We start from the raw sequence: 15,864 nt of genomic DNA on the forward strand, positions 1-15,864 counted from the left end.
GTGTGATGTCCTAATATGAGTACCAAATCATAGCTGTATTTATATATTAACTAGAGGCCCGGTGCACAAAAATTTGTGCACTTGGGGGGCAGGGGGGGGGGGTCCCTCAGCCTGGCCTGTGCCCTCTCGCAGTCTGGGAACCCTCGGGGGATGACCACCTGCTGGCTTAGGCCCACTCCCCGGGGATTGGGCCTAAGATGGCAATCAGACATCCCTCTGGCAGCCTGGCAGTCCTCAGGGGATGTCCACTTACCAGCAGGGAGCAGGCCTAAACTGTAGTCGGACATCCGTAGCACTACTGAGGAAGCAGGATTGGCTCCCACCACCACTGCTGTACTGGCAGCCATCAGCCTGGCTTGTGGCTGAGCAGAGCTCCTCCCATGTGAGAGCGCCCTGACCACCAGAGGGCAGCTCCTGCATTGAGCGTCTGCACCCTGGTGGTCAGTGTGTGTCATAGTGACCAGTCATTCCCAGTCCTTCTGCTGTTAGGGTCAGTTTGCATATTACCCTTTTACTATATAGAATAGAGGCCTGATGAACGGGTGGGGGCCAGCTGGTTTGCCCTGAAGAGTGTCCTGGCTCAGGGTAGGGGTCCCAACTGGGGTGCCTGGCCAGCCTGGATGAGGAAATGATGGCTGTTTGCAGCTGGTCACACCCCCTTCAGGGTGGGGGTCCCACTAGGGTGCCTGTCTAGTCTGGGTGAAGGGCTGAGGGCCGTTTTCAGGCTGGCGGGTGACTGAAGCTCCCAGCATCTCCTTTTTTTCTTTTTTTTTTCTGGGATTTATTTCCTTTCCATGGCTGTCACTGGAACTGAGAGCCGGCTTTAGCTCTGAGGCCGGCTCCAGCTTGAGGCCTCGGCTGCTGAAAGCAGGTTTCTAGGTTTGTTTAGCTTCTATAATTGAAACACTGTTGCCATCACTGCCACTCTAAGCTCCGAGGCCAGCTGGCTGAAAGCAGCTATCTGGAGCTTGTTTAGCTTCTATAATTGCAACATAGTTGCTTAGACTGCAGCTCAGAGGCCAGCAGCGGCAGGTGGGGAACCTTGGCTTCCTCCATCACTGGAGCAAGCAAGCCTCCTGTTCGCTTCAGCTGCCTGGCTGCCGGCCGCCATCTTGGGTGGCAGTTAATTTGCATATCGCCCTGATTCGCCAATGGGAAGCATTCGGGGGTATGGTCAATTTGCATGTTACTCTTTTATTAGATAGGATGTTAATATCACATGCAAATGACTTTCTTATAAGTATTAATACTATCTAATAATAGACAAACATGGTAATTAACCGTAGTTCTGACACGCTTCCCATTGGCAAATCAGGGCAATATGCAAATTAACTGCCAACCAAGATGGCGGCCGGCAGCCAGGCAGCTGAAGCAATCAGGAGGCTTGCTTGCTCCAGTGATGGAGGAAGCCATGGTTCCCCGCCTGCCGCTGCCGGCCTCTGAGCTTGCACTCTATAAGAAACAGTGTTGCAATTATAGAAGTTAAACAAAACCCAGAAACCTGCTTTCGGCCAGCCGGGCTTCAGCCAGCAGGATCGCAACAGTGTTTCAATTATTGAATCCAAACAAACCCAGATCCCTGCTTTCAGCAGCTGAGGTCTCAGAGCTGCAGCCAGGCCTCAGAGCTAAAGCCAGCTCTCAGCTCCAGTGACAGCCATAGAAGGTAAATAAATCCCAGATTAAAGAAAAAAAGGGGAAGTTGGGAGCTTCAGTCGCCCACCAGCCTGAAAACGGCCCTCAGCCTCTCACCCAGACTGGCCAGACACCCCTGTCGGGACCCCCACCCTGAAGCAACAAGATGGCAGCTAATTTGCATACTGAAGGCGGCCGGCAGTCCGGGACCTGGTCTGGGACCCGGATCTGTGACCTGCCGGGCGGGGGGAGGGGGGGGTCAACGCTTGAGGCTGTCCGCGGTCTGGGACCCGGATCCATGACCTGGCGGGCGGGGGCAGCGCTTGAGGCTGTCCACGGCCTGGGACCCAGATCCGTGACCTGGTGGGCCGGGGGGCAGCACTTGAGGCTGTCCACAGGACCAAGACACGGATCTGTGACCCTGCCGGGCGGGGGGCAGTGCTTGAGGCTGTCCGCGGTCCCGGGACCCGGATCCGTGACCCTTCCCGGCGGGGAGGCAGCTCGCACAGGGGCGGATCAGCAGGGGTTGGGCAGGGCAGGACGCCTGGCTTCCACCCAGCCCCAGTCACTCTGGGCAGGTGAGCAGCGCAGAGAGCCTCTGGACAGGGGAGGCAGGCCGGCGGAGGGCAGCCTGTACTCCACACATGGTGGTGGTGACAGCTGTGAGGGCACCAAGCGGAGCCTGCAGGCTGAGCTGAAGTAGCGCCTGCAGGCCATCAGTGCCCAGGCGTGCCTACGCAAGATCCGCCTCCTCGCCCAGAAGGTGCAGGATCGCAGGGACAGCCACCGTGGCGGGCCAGACTGATGTCCTCCTGGCCACACCACAGGGGTTTGCGGATCTGCAAAGCCAGAGGCCTCCGGTGTGCACATCCCCCCCCCCCCCCCCCCCGGCGTGCGAACATCCCCCAGCACACTGCCACCCTCCCGCGCCTGCAACAGTTGCAAACCAAGGCGTGCACAAGTTCCCCCCGACTCTCCACTGCAGTTCCATCAACCCAGCATGCCTAACACCCCCACAGGTTGTGCACACATCCCCTCTGATGTGCTCACGTCCTTTGGAGAGTGTCTGGGTGTTCTGGGTGCTGAGGGTGGGCGCCTGTGAGATGACAGTGAGAGGGTGGAGTGGTGATACCCTGTTCCCACGGAGGCCAGTGCAGCTACAAGATCACCTCTAGGGGGTTAATGCAGGTGCTGAGGCAGGAGCAGGTGCAGCCAGACACACCTGGTGGGCGCGGGCCTTGCTGAGGTGCCTTCGGTCAGCATTCAAGATCAAGAACCCAGAGGCGGAGAGGAATTCCGTCCTCTCAGTGAAACAGTGGGATAGTCGGGGCAACTGTAGAGGAGGAATGTGCACTTTGGGTGCCAGCACCCATGAGCAAAGGCTGCCCTGACTGAGCCTCGCTTGCTTGGGTACTAGCGCACTCCTGCCAGGCAGCAGGTGACAGGATGTGCTTTTCCAAATTAATGAGAGAAAACGTTGATTCTCCTGCTGCCCACGAAGGTGGAAAGTGAAGTGGGGAGACATGTGGGGAGTGAGTGAGGTTCCCTGTCTGGGGGTTCCAGATCTGCTGTTGGTTTCTTTCACCGCTGACTAGAGATACACAGGGTGTCCCCCCAAAATGTATACACACTTTGAATACCTACTAATTCCAATGGTTTTAAGCATAAGAAAGAAACAACAATGGAGCTGTTATCTGTTAGAAGTGTGGGCACAAACAGGTAGTTGGACATTCCCTGAGGGGTCTCAGATTGGAGAGGGTGAAGGCCAGAATGAGGGGCCCTTACCCCCCCCCCGACCCTCCCCAGTACACGAATTTCGTGCACCGTGCTATTAGTCCTATCTAATAATAGACGAACATGTTAATTAACCGTACCTCCGACACGCTTCCCATTGGCTAATCAGGGCGATATGCAAATTAACTGTCAACCAAGATGGCGGCCGGCAGCCAGGCAGCTGAAGCAAACAGGAGGCTTGCTTGCTCCAGTGATGGAGGAATCCAAGGTTCCCCACCTGCCGCTGCTGGGCTCTGAGCTTGCACTCTAAGAAACAATGTTGCAATTATAGAAACTAAACAGTTCCCACGCTTTCGCTAGCCGGGCCGAGCTGGTGTTGCAACAGTGTTTCAATTATAGAACCCAAACAAACCAGATACCTGCTTTCAGCAGCCGAGGCCTCCGAGCTAAAGCCGGCTCTCAGTTCCAGGGACAGTCTTAGAAGGTAAATAAATCCCAGAATAAAAAAACAAAAAAAAAGAAGTTGGGAGCTTCAGTCACCCGCCAGCCTGAAAACAGCCCTTAGCCCCTACCCAGACTGGCCAGGCACCCCAGTGGGGACCCCCACCCTGAAGGGGGTGTGACCAGCTGCAAACAGCTATCATCCCCTCATCCAGGCTGGCCAGGCACCCAAGCGGGACCCCCACCCTGATCCAGGACACCCTTCAGGGCAAACCAGCCAGCTCCCACCCGTACAGGAGGCCTCTATCCTATATAGTAAAAGGTTAATATGCCTCTCAGCACCGGGATCAGGGAAGCCGTGAGGCCTCCTGAACCCGGGATCAGCAGAGCCTTGAGGCCTCCCAGCACTGGGGTCAGCGGAGCTGCGAGGCCTCCTGGCACCAGGATCAGCGGAGCAGCGAGGCCTCACTGCCCGTGTCATGCGGAGCCGCGAGGCCTCCCAGCACCGGGATCAGCGGAGACGCGAGGCCTCCTGGCCCCTGGAGCAGTGTGACAGGCGTAGCGCCCAAGCCCCTGGTCACCCTGCGGCTCTGTTTGTGACGGGGCGGTGCCATGACTTCCCTATCCGCCCTGCTCTGTTCGTGACAGGGGAAGGCGCCCCAACCCCCTGATTGGCCCTGCTCTGTGCCTGATAGGGGGGAGCTCCCCAATCCCCTGATCAGCCCTGCTCTGTGTGTTACAGGGTGCAGCGCCCCAACACCCCCATGGGCCCTGCTCTGTGATGGGGTGGAGCCCTCCACCCATGTGACGGGGTGGAGCCGCAACCTCCCCATCGGCCCTGCCCCGAGTGTGATGGCGGAGTGCCCCAACTCCCTGATCGGCCCTGCTCTGTGGGTGACAGGGTATGGAGCCCCAACCCTCTCATCGGCCCTGCTCTGTGCATGATGGGGTGGCGCCCCAACCTCCCCATCGACCCTGCCTTGAGTGTTACAGGGGGCGGCGCCCTAACACCCCAATTGGCCCTACCCTGACCGTGACTGGGGGTGGCATCACAACCTCCCGATCCACCCTGCTTTGTGCATGACAGGGGGCGACGCCTCAACTCCCCAATCAGCCCTGCTCTGAGCCTGACCAGGGGCTGCACCTAGGGATTGGGCCTGCCCTCTGCCACCCAGGAGTGGGCCAAAGCCAGCAGGTCGTTATCTCCCGAGGGGGTCCCAGACTGTGAGAGGGCACAAGTGGGGCTGAGGGACACCCTCCCCCCCCACCACCAGTGCACAAATTTTTGTGCACCGGGCCTCTAGTGTTTTAATATTTTGATCATATCAGATTTCTAGAAATATGCAGTTACACCTGAGTCTTAGTTCTTCATTTTGTATATGCATTATTAAAATGTGAAATTGTTTAATAGGTGATTTTATAAATCAGATATACATCATTCAGTGAATAGTATAGCTAAAATTCCAATACCATAAACCCCAAATAGCCGTCCTATTTCTTTTGTCATTCCAGAATTGTATGAATCCTCTTTGAAGTAATAGGTCATCACCTGGGACAAAGTGTTAATACTACTGCTAACTCTGAAAGATTAAGCTTTTCTGGAGTGGTTTTTATAATATATCAGAATCTTGTTGTGGTGACCTGATGCACATCTACCAAAAATACTCAAATGGTTTTAGCAGTTATTAAATTCACCCATTCTTTTAAAGTATTAGAGAATTCTAGAGTTAGCAGTATAAATAGAACTGATTTCTCCTTAGACTTTTCATGTAAGGTTGATTTTTATTTAGCAATAATAAATAAATTAACTGTGTTTTACTTATATCAACTTTTTGAATTGCTTTTACACTTTCAATTGTCATATAATATCTAAGAAAGCAAAAGAATGTTCTCATGCAACATAAAATAGAGGTGCCATGGTCAGAATATGAATTTACCACATTGCAAACACACTGATGATGTGTGGTATTTTTTTCTCTGAAATTTCCACACTTAACAGGAAACATAGACAGCAAGCCTGAGTGGGTGGGTCTCTGAGGTTAAAACTGTTAATAAAATACTTGAAATTTAGTTTTAAATGCAAAGCATTTATAACCATGTTTAGTTTATTAACAACAGTCGTGTTCTGACGCTTTATACTAGGTGAGTATAACTGGATTTTTTCCACCTTCAAATGACTTTTTTTCCTCTCTTAGAAAATGAAAGTAGTTGATCTCCTAACTATAGTTAGTAAATTCTCTTACAGCTTACATTTAGTAGTTTAACATTAAGAATTAGCATTTATAAGAGAGCCTTAGATGCTAAAGTTCATGCTTTAAAAACTTCAAATTCACTTATGAAAAAATGAAATCTGAGTCAACATCCTTTTTTATTTTTTAATTGATAACATTTACTTCTCCTAGCAAATGTTAAATGTTCTTATATTAAGGAGATGTCATTAGGCCAATAGGCCAAACTAAAAAGGCTTTGGCAATAAATATATGAAATGATAGGCATTTGTGTGGTTTGGATTCACAAATAATTTGTTACTCATGGTTTAGTAAAATTAATAGACTAAAACATTGCACTGAAAACTTAGATATATTATAAAATTCAGGAAGTAGTGAAGGACCTTAAGATTATATAGCGTACTAATAACATAGATACAAGTTGTAAGGTCAGAATTGGGATTTTGGGTCCCCACCCATCATGGTTTTTTGTGTGTGGGGGGGGGGGGGTTGCTGTTTATTTGGGGGGGGTTGCAGAAGAAAATGTTTTTGGCAGAAGAAAACATTTTCTACAAAAGAAAATAATTCAAGAGAGAATACGTGGAAATGCAGAAAAGAATAAAGACTAATGTAATGGGAAAATATGTAAATAAATATAAAAGAATACCAACCCAATACTATCTTCTGGGATTTAAAATATGTAGAAATAAAATACAAGACAAATAATATAGTAACTTTAAAAGAATAAGACTAGTAAAATATTGTAGAAAATAAACAGGCGAACAGAGGAGAGATTAGAATACACTAAGAAAGTAAATATAAGTCCAAATGTGCTTCCTGGTTTGTACATAAATTTTATTGAGTACTCTTGGTTATTGTTACCATGCTTTTTTTTAGCCCATTCTTTCTCTCTGTTCTTCAGTGAATTTATTTATTTATTTATTTATTTTCAGTGAATTTCTTAAATATAAAACTATCATTTATAAGATAATTTGTTGTTTGTTTTTATACACGTAGTTTAATTCATAATATTAGCCTCCATACTAGCTCTGCATATCAAAAAACTAAAATTTAAATAGATGTCATATATTTTCCATGAATTTTCTCTACTATTTGAATTTGCATACAAAAAAGACTTTAGTTGTTAACTTACCTAAAATTCTGAAGATGTTTAATCTCTGCAAAGATCAGTATCTTTTCTGAAAAGGTGATAGCTGACAATATATAAATAGGTAACAAAACATATTCTTTTATTTCCCACCATGAGACAGAATAGTTAACCTTCTAAATGGGCGGGGAGAGGTCAATGAGGGGGGAAGGAGACATGTGTAATACTTTCAGCAATAAAGAATTTAAAAAGGAAAGGAAAGGGAAAGGGAAAGGGATTTTAATAAACACTGCCTTTATAATTGAAAGAAAGAAAAATATCCACTGGCATACTACATATTAGAAGGAAAAAAATTCAAATAAAATGTACGATACATAGCTTTCATTTTTGCCCTGTCCTCACTGAGGCAGAGGATCAGGGTTTAGATTTAAGGGCATTCAGGAGATAATACGCTAGGAATTATTTAATACGTCCAACGGTTTCAGAGACTCTGGAATAGGAAGAGACAATATCTACAATATTGATATTTGAGAAAATTTTTGGTAGCCATCTATTCCCTTGCTTTTTCCTTTTCTCCTTTTTTTCTGGTTTCTTTTCTTTTTCTCCTTTTCCCTATTTTCCCTCCTACTTTTTCTAGCTTATCTTTTCTTCCTTAATATAAAGCAGATTTTCTTTCTTAGGAAAGTATTTGGTAAATAGCCTCCGACTGCAGTAATTTCTGAAAAGTAAACTATGTTTACTCATCTAGAATGTGATATGTTAATATAAATTCTAAGTTTTGGCTTATAGTTTGGTGCATAAAATTAAAAATTGTTACATACGAAATTATTTCGGCAGATCCCCAAGTAAACCCTTGGCACGAAAATTAATGGATTGGGAAGTAGTAAGCAGAAATTCAGTATCTGATGACAGGTTGGAAACACAAAGCCTTCCATCACGATCTCCGCCTGGGACGCCTAATCAGTAAGTGCAGACTCACACACATCAGGTGTTCATTTTGCTCATTTCTAAATTATTGACTGTATATGTCCATTACTTGAAGATCAAAATATGTAAATCTTTCTTATTTAAACTTTGGTTAGATATGATTTTTGTTATTGCAGACTAGGGGCCCAGTGCACGAAATTCATGCACTGGGTGTGTGTGTGGGGGGGGGGGTGTCCCTCAGCCCAGCCTGCCCCCCTCTCACATACTGGGAGCCCTCAGGCGTTGACCCCCATCACCCTCTGATCGCCTGATCGGCCCCTTGCCCAGGCCTGACGCCTCCGCCGGAGGTGTCAGGCTTGGACAGGGGACCCCCATCTCCCCCCGATCACTGGCTCTGGCCCCCGCCCAGGCCTGAGGCTTCTGGCCCAGGAATCATGCCTGGGCAGGGGACCCCCATCTCCCTCTGATCGCTTGCTCCACCCCCCGCCCAAGCCTGACGCCTCTGACCCAGGCTTCAGGCCTGGGCAAGGGGACCATCATATCCCCCCAATCCCCGGCTCCGCCCCCCACCCAGGCCTGATGCCTCAGCCAGAGGAGTTGACCCTCATCACCCTCCGATCACCAATCACAGGATCGGCCCCTTGACCAGGCCTGAGGCCTCCGGCAGAGGTGTCAGGCCTGGGCAGGGGACCCCCAGCTCCCCGCGGTTGCAGGCTCCGCCCCTGCCCAGGCCTAACGCCTCTGGCCTAGGCGTCCGGCCCAGGCAGCGGGGACCTGCAGTGGCAGCGGGGGGCGCCGCGATCGTGGGCTTTGCTTTAGGCCCAGGCAAAGGACCCCTAGCTCCTGGGACTGCCAGCTTCGACCATGCCCAGCTCCCATCGCTGGCTCCACCCCTACTTCCTGCTATCACTGGCCAGGGCGGCAAAGGCGACTGATTCTCCGGTCATGGCCCCAGGGCCGCCTTTGCCCTGCCCCCCAGCTCTTAGCTCCCCCCTGGGTTTCTGATCACTGTCAGTGGCAGGGGGCTTCTTCCTGCTTTCCCTTTCGCCTCCCTGCATTGTGCCTACATATGCAAATTAGCCGCCATCTTGTTGGCAGTTAACTGCCAATCTTAGTTGGCAGTTAATTTGCATATAGCCCTGATTAGCCAATGAAAACGGTATCGCCGTACGCCAATTACCATTTTTCTCTTTTATTAGTGTAGATCATTATTTCCTCTTAGCCTTTCTCTGAACCTCTAGCATTGTGTAAGTGGCATGGAATAACAGCCTCCCATTAGATGAGGTAGTAGAGCATTCAGCAAGGAAGTCACTTTCTTACACAGTCAACTTTTAAAGGAGGGGTCCCTAACCAATAAATCAAAATCTGCTGCTAGACTTAAAATATGAGAATATGGTTGTTGTTGACATAATCCTTTTCCATGTGGATCTCCAATAGAATTTCTGAAGGAGCATATGTTGTCTGAAAATTCTAAGTGATTATGATTCTCTTACTTAAGCTCCTACTCCAGCCACTGCTCTACCATTTTCTATGGTCTAGAACAGTGATGGCGAACCTATGACACCTTTGACACGCGAACTCATTTTTTTGGTTGATTTTTCTTTGTTAAATGGCATTTAAATATATAAAATAAATATCAAAAATATAAGTCTTTGTTTTACTATGGTTGCAAATATCAAAAAATTTCTATATGTGACACGGCACCAGAGTTAAGTTCGGGTTTTTCAAAATGTTGACACTCCGAGCTCAAAAGGTTCGCCATCACTGGTCTAGAAAGAGGGGTTTCCAACATCAGTTCCCACAAGCTTGGCCATAGCTATGCTAAGAAGCAGTGTTTTTCAGCACTTTCTGTTTATGAGTTACACTCTAGGATTTCTCACAAAGGCTGTATACTTTTGTGTAGATAATAATAATAACACCAACTTGTACTAGCCAAAGATGTTATCTTCATTTTATAATGCCAACAAATGTGTTGTAATATATATATATATGTAATTAAGGTACTAATAAACAGATGTGAGTCAGTACATTGACAGACCTTGTTAACCCATAGGTTGATAGTCAAAATATTTGAATTTTGTTATGGAATACAATATTTGAACAAGTCTTTCTTTAAAAATATCTCATACACATTAATATCCAATAAGTGTACACTACATTAAAATTGTGTCACTGGTAGATGTTTATGAGCCAAAGAATACACTTCTACCATATTGCCAGTAAAGTATACATCAAAAGTTTGGTTCACAGAATGATACCTAATACCTAGATGTCTTTCTTACTACTAGAAAAAATAGACTAAAAAGTTTCTGTCTTGCTAATTGCAGGTTGCTAAATCATCTTTCTTTAAAAGAGATTGTATTCAAAGGCTAATTAACTTGTTAGAAGAATATCCAGAAATTTATTTTTCTGGGCTCTTTTCCAGCCAGCCATTTATCCATTTGTGATCAGGAACAAGATATTTAAACTAGATGATTGAATTAATTAGCAGTAGCTCTGATAATGAAACAATTTTAGGTATGATCTGAAAAGATTGGCTTTTTTTCTAAATTTTAAAGAGACAGTACAGTATAGTGGTTAAGAGCATGGGTCCTAGTGTCACTGTACGTTGGAATTTTGAGCAAATTAATTAATCTTTGTCCCATGTCCTTTATCTATAAAATTATATTTATAATAATAGTGTCTTATACTATTGTTTGAGATGCTGTAACTAAATGAGATGCTGTAAGTAAAGTGCTTAGAATAATGCCTAGCACAAAATGCACACAATAAGTACTCAAATGTTAACTTGCATAATTAATAGTAGTAATGATAGTAATTCATGTGACTATGTCATGTATGAGGATAAAAATATGTTATTCAGTATTTATTCGTAGGAAGTAAATCAAGTCCCATAAATAAAAAAATTCATAAGAATTCAAAAAGAACATGCTAAGTGAAATCAGTCAATCAGAGAAAGCTATGAACCATATGATTTCATTCAGATGTGGGATATAAAACTGAAACTCATTGACACAAACAACAGTATGGTGGTTACCAGAGGGAAGGGAGGAAAAGGGAGCCAAATATATGGTGATGGAAGACTATTATTAGACTGTGGATGGTGGGTGCACAATGCAATATACAATGACAAAAATAATTCAGGCAAGAAGATATTTCTGAATCATTTATTCTATCCCTTTATTTTATAAGTATTGATTAAGACAAAGTTGTAGTAACTAAAACCTAGAAACATTGAGGTTGGTAGAGATAATAGATGACTAAATAGGTAAAATCCTTGTGGTAGATGATTATCTCTAGCTCAGTTTTTGACTTCTTATTCTGTGTTCTTTCTGTTTATGTCACACTGTTTTTGTCAGAGACTCTGAGTAGTTGATGTGGTTAGTCTTTAAAGTACACACCCATTTTTTGAAGGAATCATGTAAATAACATTTTAAAAATTGAATTAAGCACATTTTCACTCAGTTTTCTTCCTCTTTGTGTAGTCGAAATTCTGCATTCACACAAGAGGGACCCCGGTTACGACCATCTTCAGTTGGTCATTTGGTAGACCGTGTGGTTCACACTTCCCCAAGCGAAGTATTTGTGAATCACAGATCTCCATCTTCAACACAAGCTAACAGCATCATTCTGGAATCATCACCGTAAGACCTTTTCCTGTTCAATTTCCTTCTTGTAAATAATAATGCCCCAAATTGTTTCACTTGAAATATTCTTGGAAATTAGGGTATTTGATACAAGATTTTATTTTTGCAATGTTTTAAAATTTTATATATTTGCAAATGTACTTACTTGTCTCTGAGAGTTCTTGGTGCTCCCCTCACCAAAGAGAAATCTCCATTACTTTATTGACTCAATATGTTTTGAACTTTTAGTGCATACACTTAAATATTTCTGCAGATACTATAGCACTGTGGTAGTCAGTAAGGTAGTGAAAGGTAGAGTTTTTAAAAATATTTTTCAGGAAGGGACCCATGAGATGACTAGACAGTTTGGAAACATTAGGTAGCAGAGGAGAACTAAGTAAGATGACTGTCACACTGAAAATAAATTATAGAAACCATGTACACATTTCTAAAATTCATTCCTATTTCATATTATATACTGATATACAAATTCAACTTCATAAGTCAGTATCTATATGTCATCAGTTTATTTTTTATTTTTATTTTTTTTTATATATTTTATTGATTTTTTTACAGAGAGGAAGGGAGAGAGATAGAGAGTTAGAAACATCGATGAGAGAGAAACATCGATCAGCTGCCTCCTGCACATCTCCTACTGGGGATGTGCCCGCAACCCAGGTACATGCCCTTGACCGGAACCAAACATGGGACCTTTCAGTCTGCAGGCCGACGCTCTATCCACTGAGCCAAACCAGTTTCGGCGGATATGTCATCAGTTTAATGTACAAAATGCTTTCCCCTCATATTAATATGCAACATCTTTTTTTCTGAACTGTCTTTCTTTTTTTTTCTTTTTTTATTGCTTAAAGTATTACAAAGAGTATTACATATCTTTCCTCCCCCGCCCCCTTGACATTCCCCTGGCCTCCCCTACCTCCCAGTGTCTTGTGTCCATTGGTTATGCTTATATGCATGCATACAAGTCCTTCAGTTGATATCTTACCCTCCCCCTTCCGCCCCTCAACCCTCCCCGGCCTTCCCGCTGTAGTTTGACAGTCTGTTCAATGCTGCTCTGCCTCTGTATATATTTTTTGTTCATCAGTTTATAATGGTCTTTATTATCCATAAATGAGTGAGATCTTGGTATTTTTCTTTCATTGACTGGCTTATTTCACTTAACATAATGCTCTCCAGTTCCATCCATGCTGTTGCAAATGGTAAGAATTCCTTCTTTTTTACAGCAGCATAGTATTCCATTGTGTAGATATACCACAGTTTTCTAATCCATTCATCTGCTGATGGGCACTTAGGCTGTTTCCACATCTTCGCTATGGTAAATTGTGCTGCTATGAACATAGGGGTGCATATATCCTTTCTGATTGGTGTTTCTGGTTTCTTGGGATATATTCCTAGAAGTGGGATCACTGGGTCAAATGGGAGTTCCACTTTTAACTTTTTGAGGAAACTCCATACTGTCTTCCCTAGGGGCTGCACCAGTCTGCATTCCCACCAGCAGTGCACGAGGGTTCCCTTTTCTCCGCAAACTCTCCAGCACTTGTCGTTTGTTGACTTGTTGATGATAGCCATTCTGATAGGTGTGAGATGGTACCTCATTGTTGTTTTGATTTGCATCTCTCAGATAGTTAGTGACTTTGAGCATGTTTTCATATGTCTCTTGGCTTTCTGAATGTCCTCTTTTGAAAAGTGTCTATTTAGGTCCTTTGCCCATTTTTGTTGGATTGTTTATCTTCCTTTTGTTAAGTTGTATGAGTTTCCTATAAATGTTGGAGATTAAACCCTTATCGGTGATAACTTTGGCAAATATGTCCTCCCATGCAGTGGGCTTTCTTGTTGTTTTGTTGATGGTTTCTCTTGCTGTGCAGAAGCTTTTTATTTTGATTTAGTCCCATTTGTTTATTTTCTCTTTAGTTTCCAATGCCCTAGGAGCAATATCAGTGAAGAAATTGCTTTGGCATATATCTGAGATTTTGTTACCTATGGAGTCTTGTAGGATTTTTATGGTTTCCCATCTTACATTTAAGTCCTTTACTCATTTTGAGTTTATTTTTGTGTATGGTGTAAGTTGGTGGTCTAGTTTCATTTTTTTTCATGTATCTGTCCAATTTTCCCAACCCCATTTATTGAAGAGACTGTCTTGACTCCATTGTATGTTCTTGCCTCCTTTGTGAAATATTAATTGCGCATATTGGTTCGGGTCGATTTCTGGGCTCTCTATTCTATTCCATTGATCTATATGTCTGTTCTTTTTTTTTTTTAATGTATTTATTGATTTCTTACAGAGAGGAAGAGAGAGAGAGAGTCAGAAACATAGACGAGAGAGAAACATCGATTAGCTGCCTCCTGCACACCCTCTACTGGGGATGTGCCCACAACCAAGGTACATGCCCTTGATCGGGAATCGACCCTGGGACCTTTCAGTCCGCAGGCCGACGCTCTATCTGCTGAGCCAAACCAGTCAGGGCAGTAATATATATGTTTGTTCTTGTGCCAGTACCAGGCAGTTTTGAGAACAGTGGCTTTGTAATACAGCTTGATATCAGGTATTGAGATCCCACCTACTTTGTTCTTCTTTCTCAGGATCGCTGCAGCTATTCAGGGTCTTTTTTTATTCCAGATGAATTTTTGGAGAGTTCGTTCTAGGTCTGTGAAATATGCCATTGGTATTTTAATGGGAAGTGTGTTGAATTTATAGATTGCTTTGAGTAGTATGGACATTTTAATGATGTTGATTCTACCAATCCATGAACATGGTATGTTCTTCCATCTGTTTATGTCTTCCTCTATCTCTTTTTTCAACGTCCTGTAGTTTTCTGAGTAGAGGTCTTTTACCTCTTTAGTTAAGTTTATTCCTAGGTAGCTTAATTTTTTTGGTGCGATGGTAAATGGGATTGCTTTTTTTAGTCTCTCTTTCTGTAAATTCACTATTGGTGTATAGAAATGCCATGGATTTCTTGGCGTTAATTTTGTATCCTGCTACATTGCCAAATTCATTTATTAAGTCTAACAGTTTTTGATGGAGTCTTTAGGGTTTTTTATGTACAATGTCATGTCATCTGCAAATAAAGACAGTTTTACTTCTTCTTTTCCAATTTGGATGCCTTTTATTTCTTCTTCTTGTCTAATTGCAATGGCTAGTACTTCCAGTACTATGTCGAACAGGAGTGGTGAGAGTGGGCATCCCTGTCTTGTTCCTGTTCTTAAGGGAAATGGTTTTAGTTTTTGCCCATTGAGTATGATGTTGGCTGTGGGTTTGTCATATATGGCTTTTATTATGTTGAGGTATGATCCTTCTATTCCCACCTTGCTGAGTTTTTATCAGAAATGGGTGTTGGATTTTGTCAAATGCTTTTTCGGTATTAATTCATAGGACTATGTGTTTTTTTTCTCTCAATTTGTTTATGTGATGTATCATGTTTATTGATTTGCGGATATTGTACCATCCTTGCATCCCTGGGATAGATCCTACTTGGTCATGGCGTATGATCTTTCTGATGTACTGCTGGATCTGATTTGCTAAGATTTTGTTGAGGATTTTGGCATCTATGTTCATGAGGGATATTGGCCTGTAATTCTCTTTCATTGTGTTGTCTTTATCTGGTTTTGGTATGAGGGTGATGCTGGCTTCATAGAATGAGCTTGGAACTGTTCCTTCCTCTTGAATTTTTTGGAATAGTCTGAGGAGGATAGGTTTTAGTTCTTCTTTGAATGTTTGGTAAAACTCCCCTGTGAAGCCGTCTGGTCCTGGGCTTTTGTTTGCTGGAAGCTTTTTGATTACTGCTTCAATTTCTTCCATAGTTATTGGCCTATTGAGATTTTTAGATTCTTCCTGATTGAGTTTTGGAAGGTTGTGTTTTTCTAGGAATATGTCCATTTCCTCCAGGTTGTCTAGTTTGTTGGAGTAGAGTTGTTCACAGTATTTTTTAACAGTCATTTGTATTTCTGTGGAGTCTGTTGTTATTTCGCCTCTATCATTTCTGATTTTGTTTATTTGGGTCCTCTCTCTTTGCTTTTTGGTGAGCCTGGCTAGAGGTTCATCAATTTTGTTTATCCTTTCAAAGAACCAGCTCTTGGTTTCATTGATCTTATGTATTGTTTTTTTGGTCTCTATGTCATTTATTTCTGCTCTAATCTTTATTATCTTCTTCCTTCTGCTCACTCTGGGGTTTTC

The 15,864-nt window shown here is 44.0% G+C and overlaps 1 protein-coding gene across 10 annotated transcripts in view; it reads left to right on the plus strand.

The window, feature by feature from the left end:
• Window positions 1-15,864, plus strand: part of PTPN4 (protein tyrosine phosphatase non-receptor type 4) — a 239,265-nt gene that overhangs the window by 151,389 nt on the left and 72,012 nt on the right. For all 10 annotated transcript variants that reach the window (XM_036319444.1, XM_036319448.1, XM_036319446.1 and 7 more), the window contains 2 exons: window positions 7,960-8,085; window positions 11,535-11,693. In XM_036319444.1, coding sequence (XP_036175337.1) covers window positions 7,960-8,085; window positions 11,535-11,693 — 285 coding nt within the window. The remainder of the gene's footprint in view (window positions 1-7,959; window positions 8,086-11,534; window positions 11,694-15,864) is intronic.

The sequence above is a fragment of the Myotis myotis genome, unplaced genomic scaffold (genome assembly GCF_014108235.1).
Source record: "Myotis myotis isolate mMyoMyo1 unplaced genomic scaffold, mMyoMyo1.p scaffold_m19_p_8, whole genome shotgun sequence".
NCBI classification, from domain to species: domain Eukaryota; kingdom Metazoa; phylum Chordata; class Mammalia; order Chiroptera; family Vespertilionidae; genus Myotis; species Myotis myotis.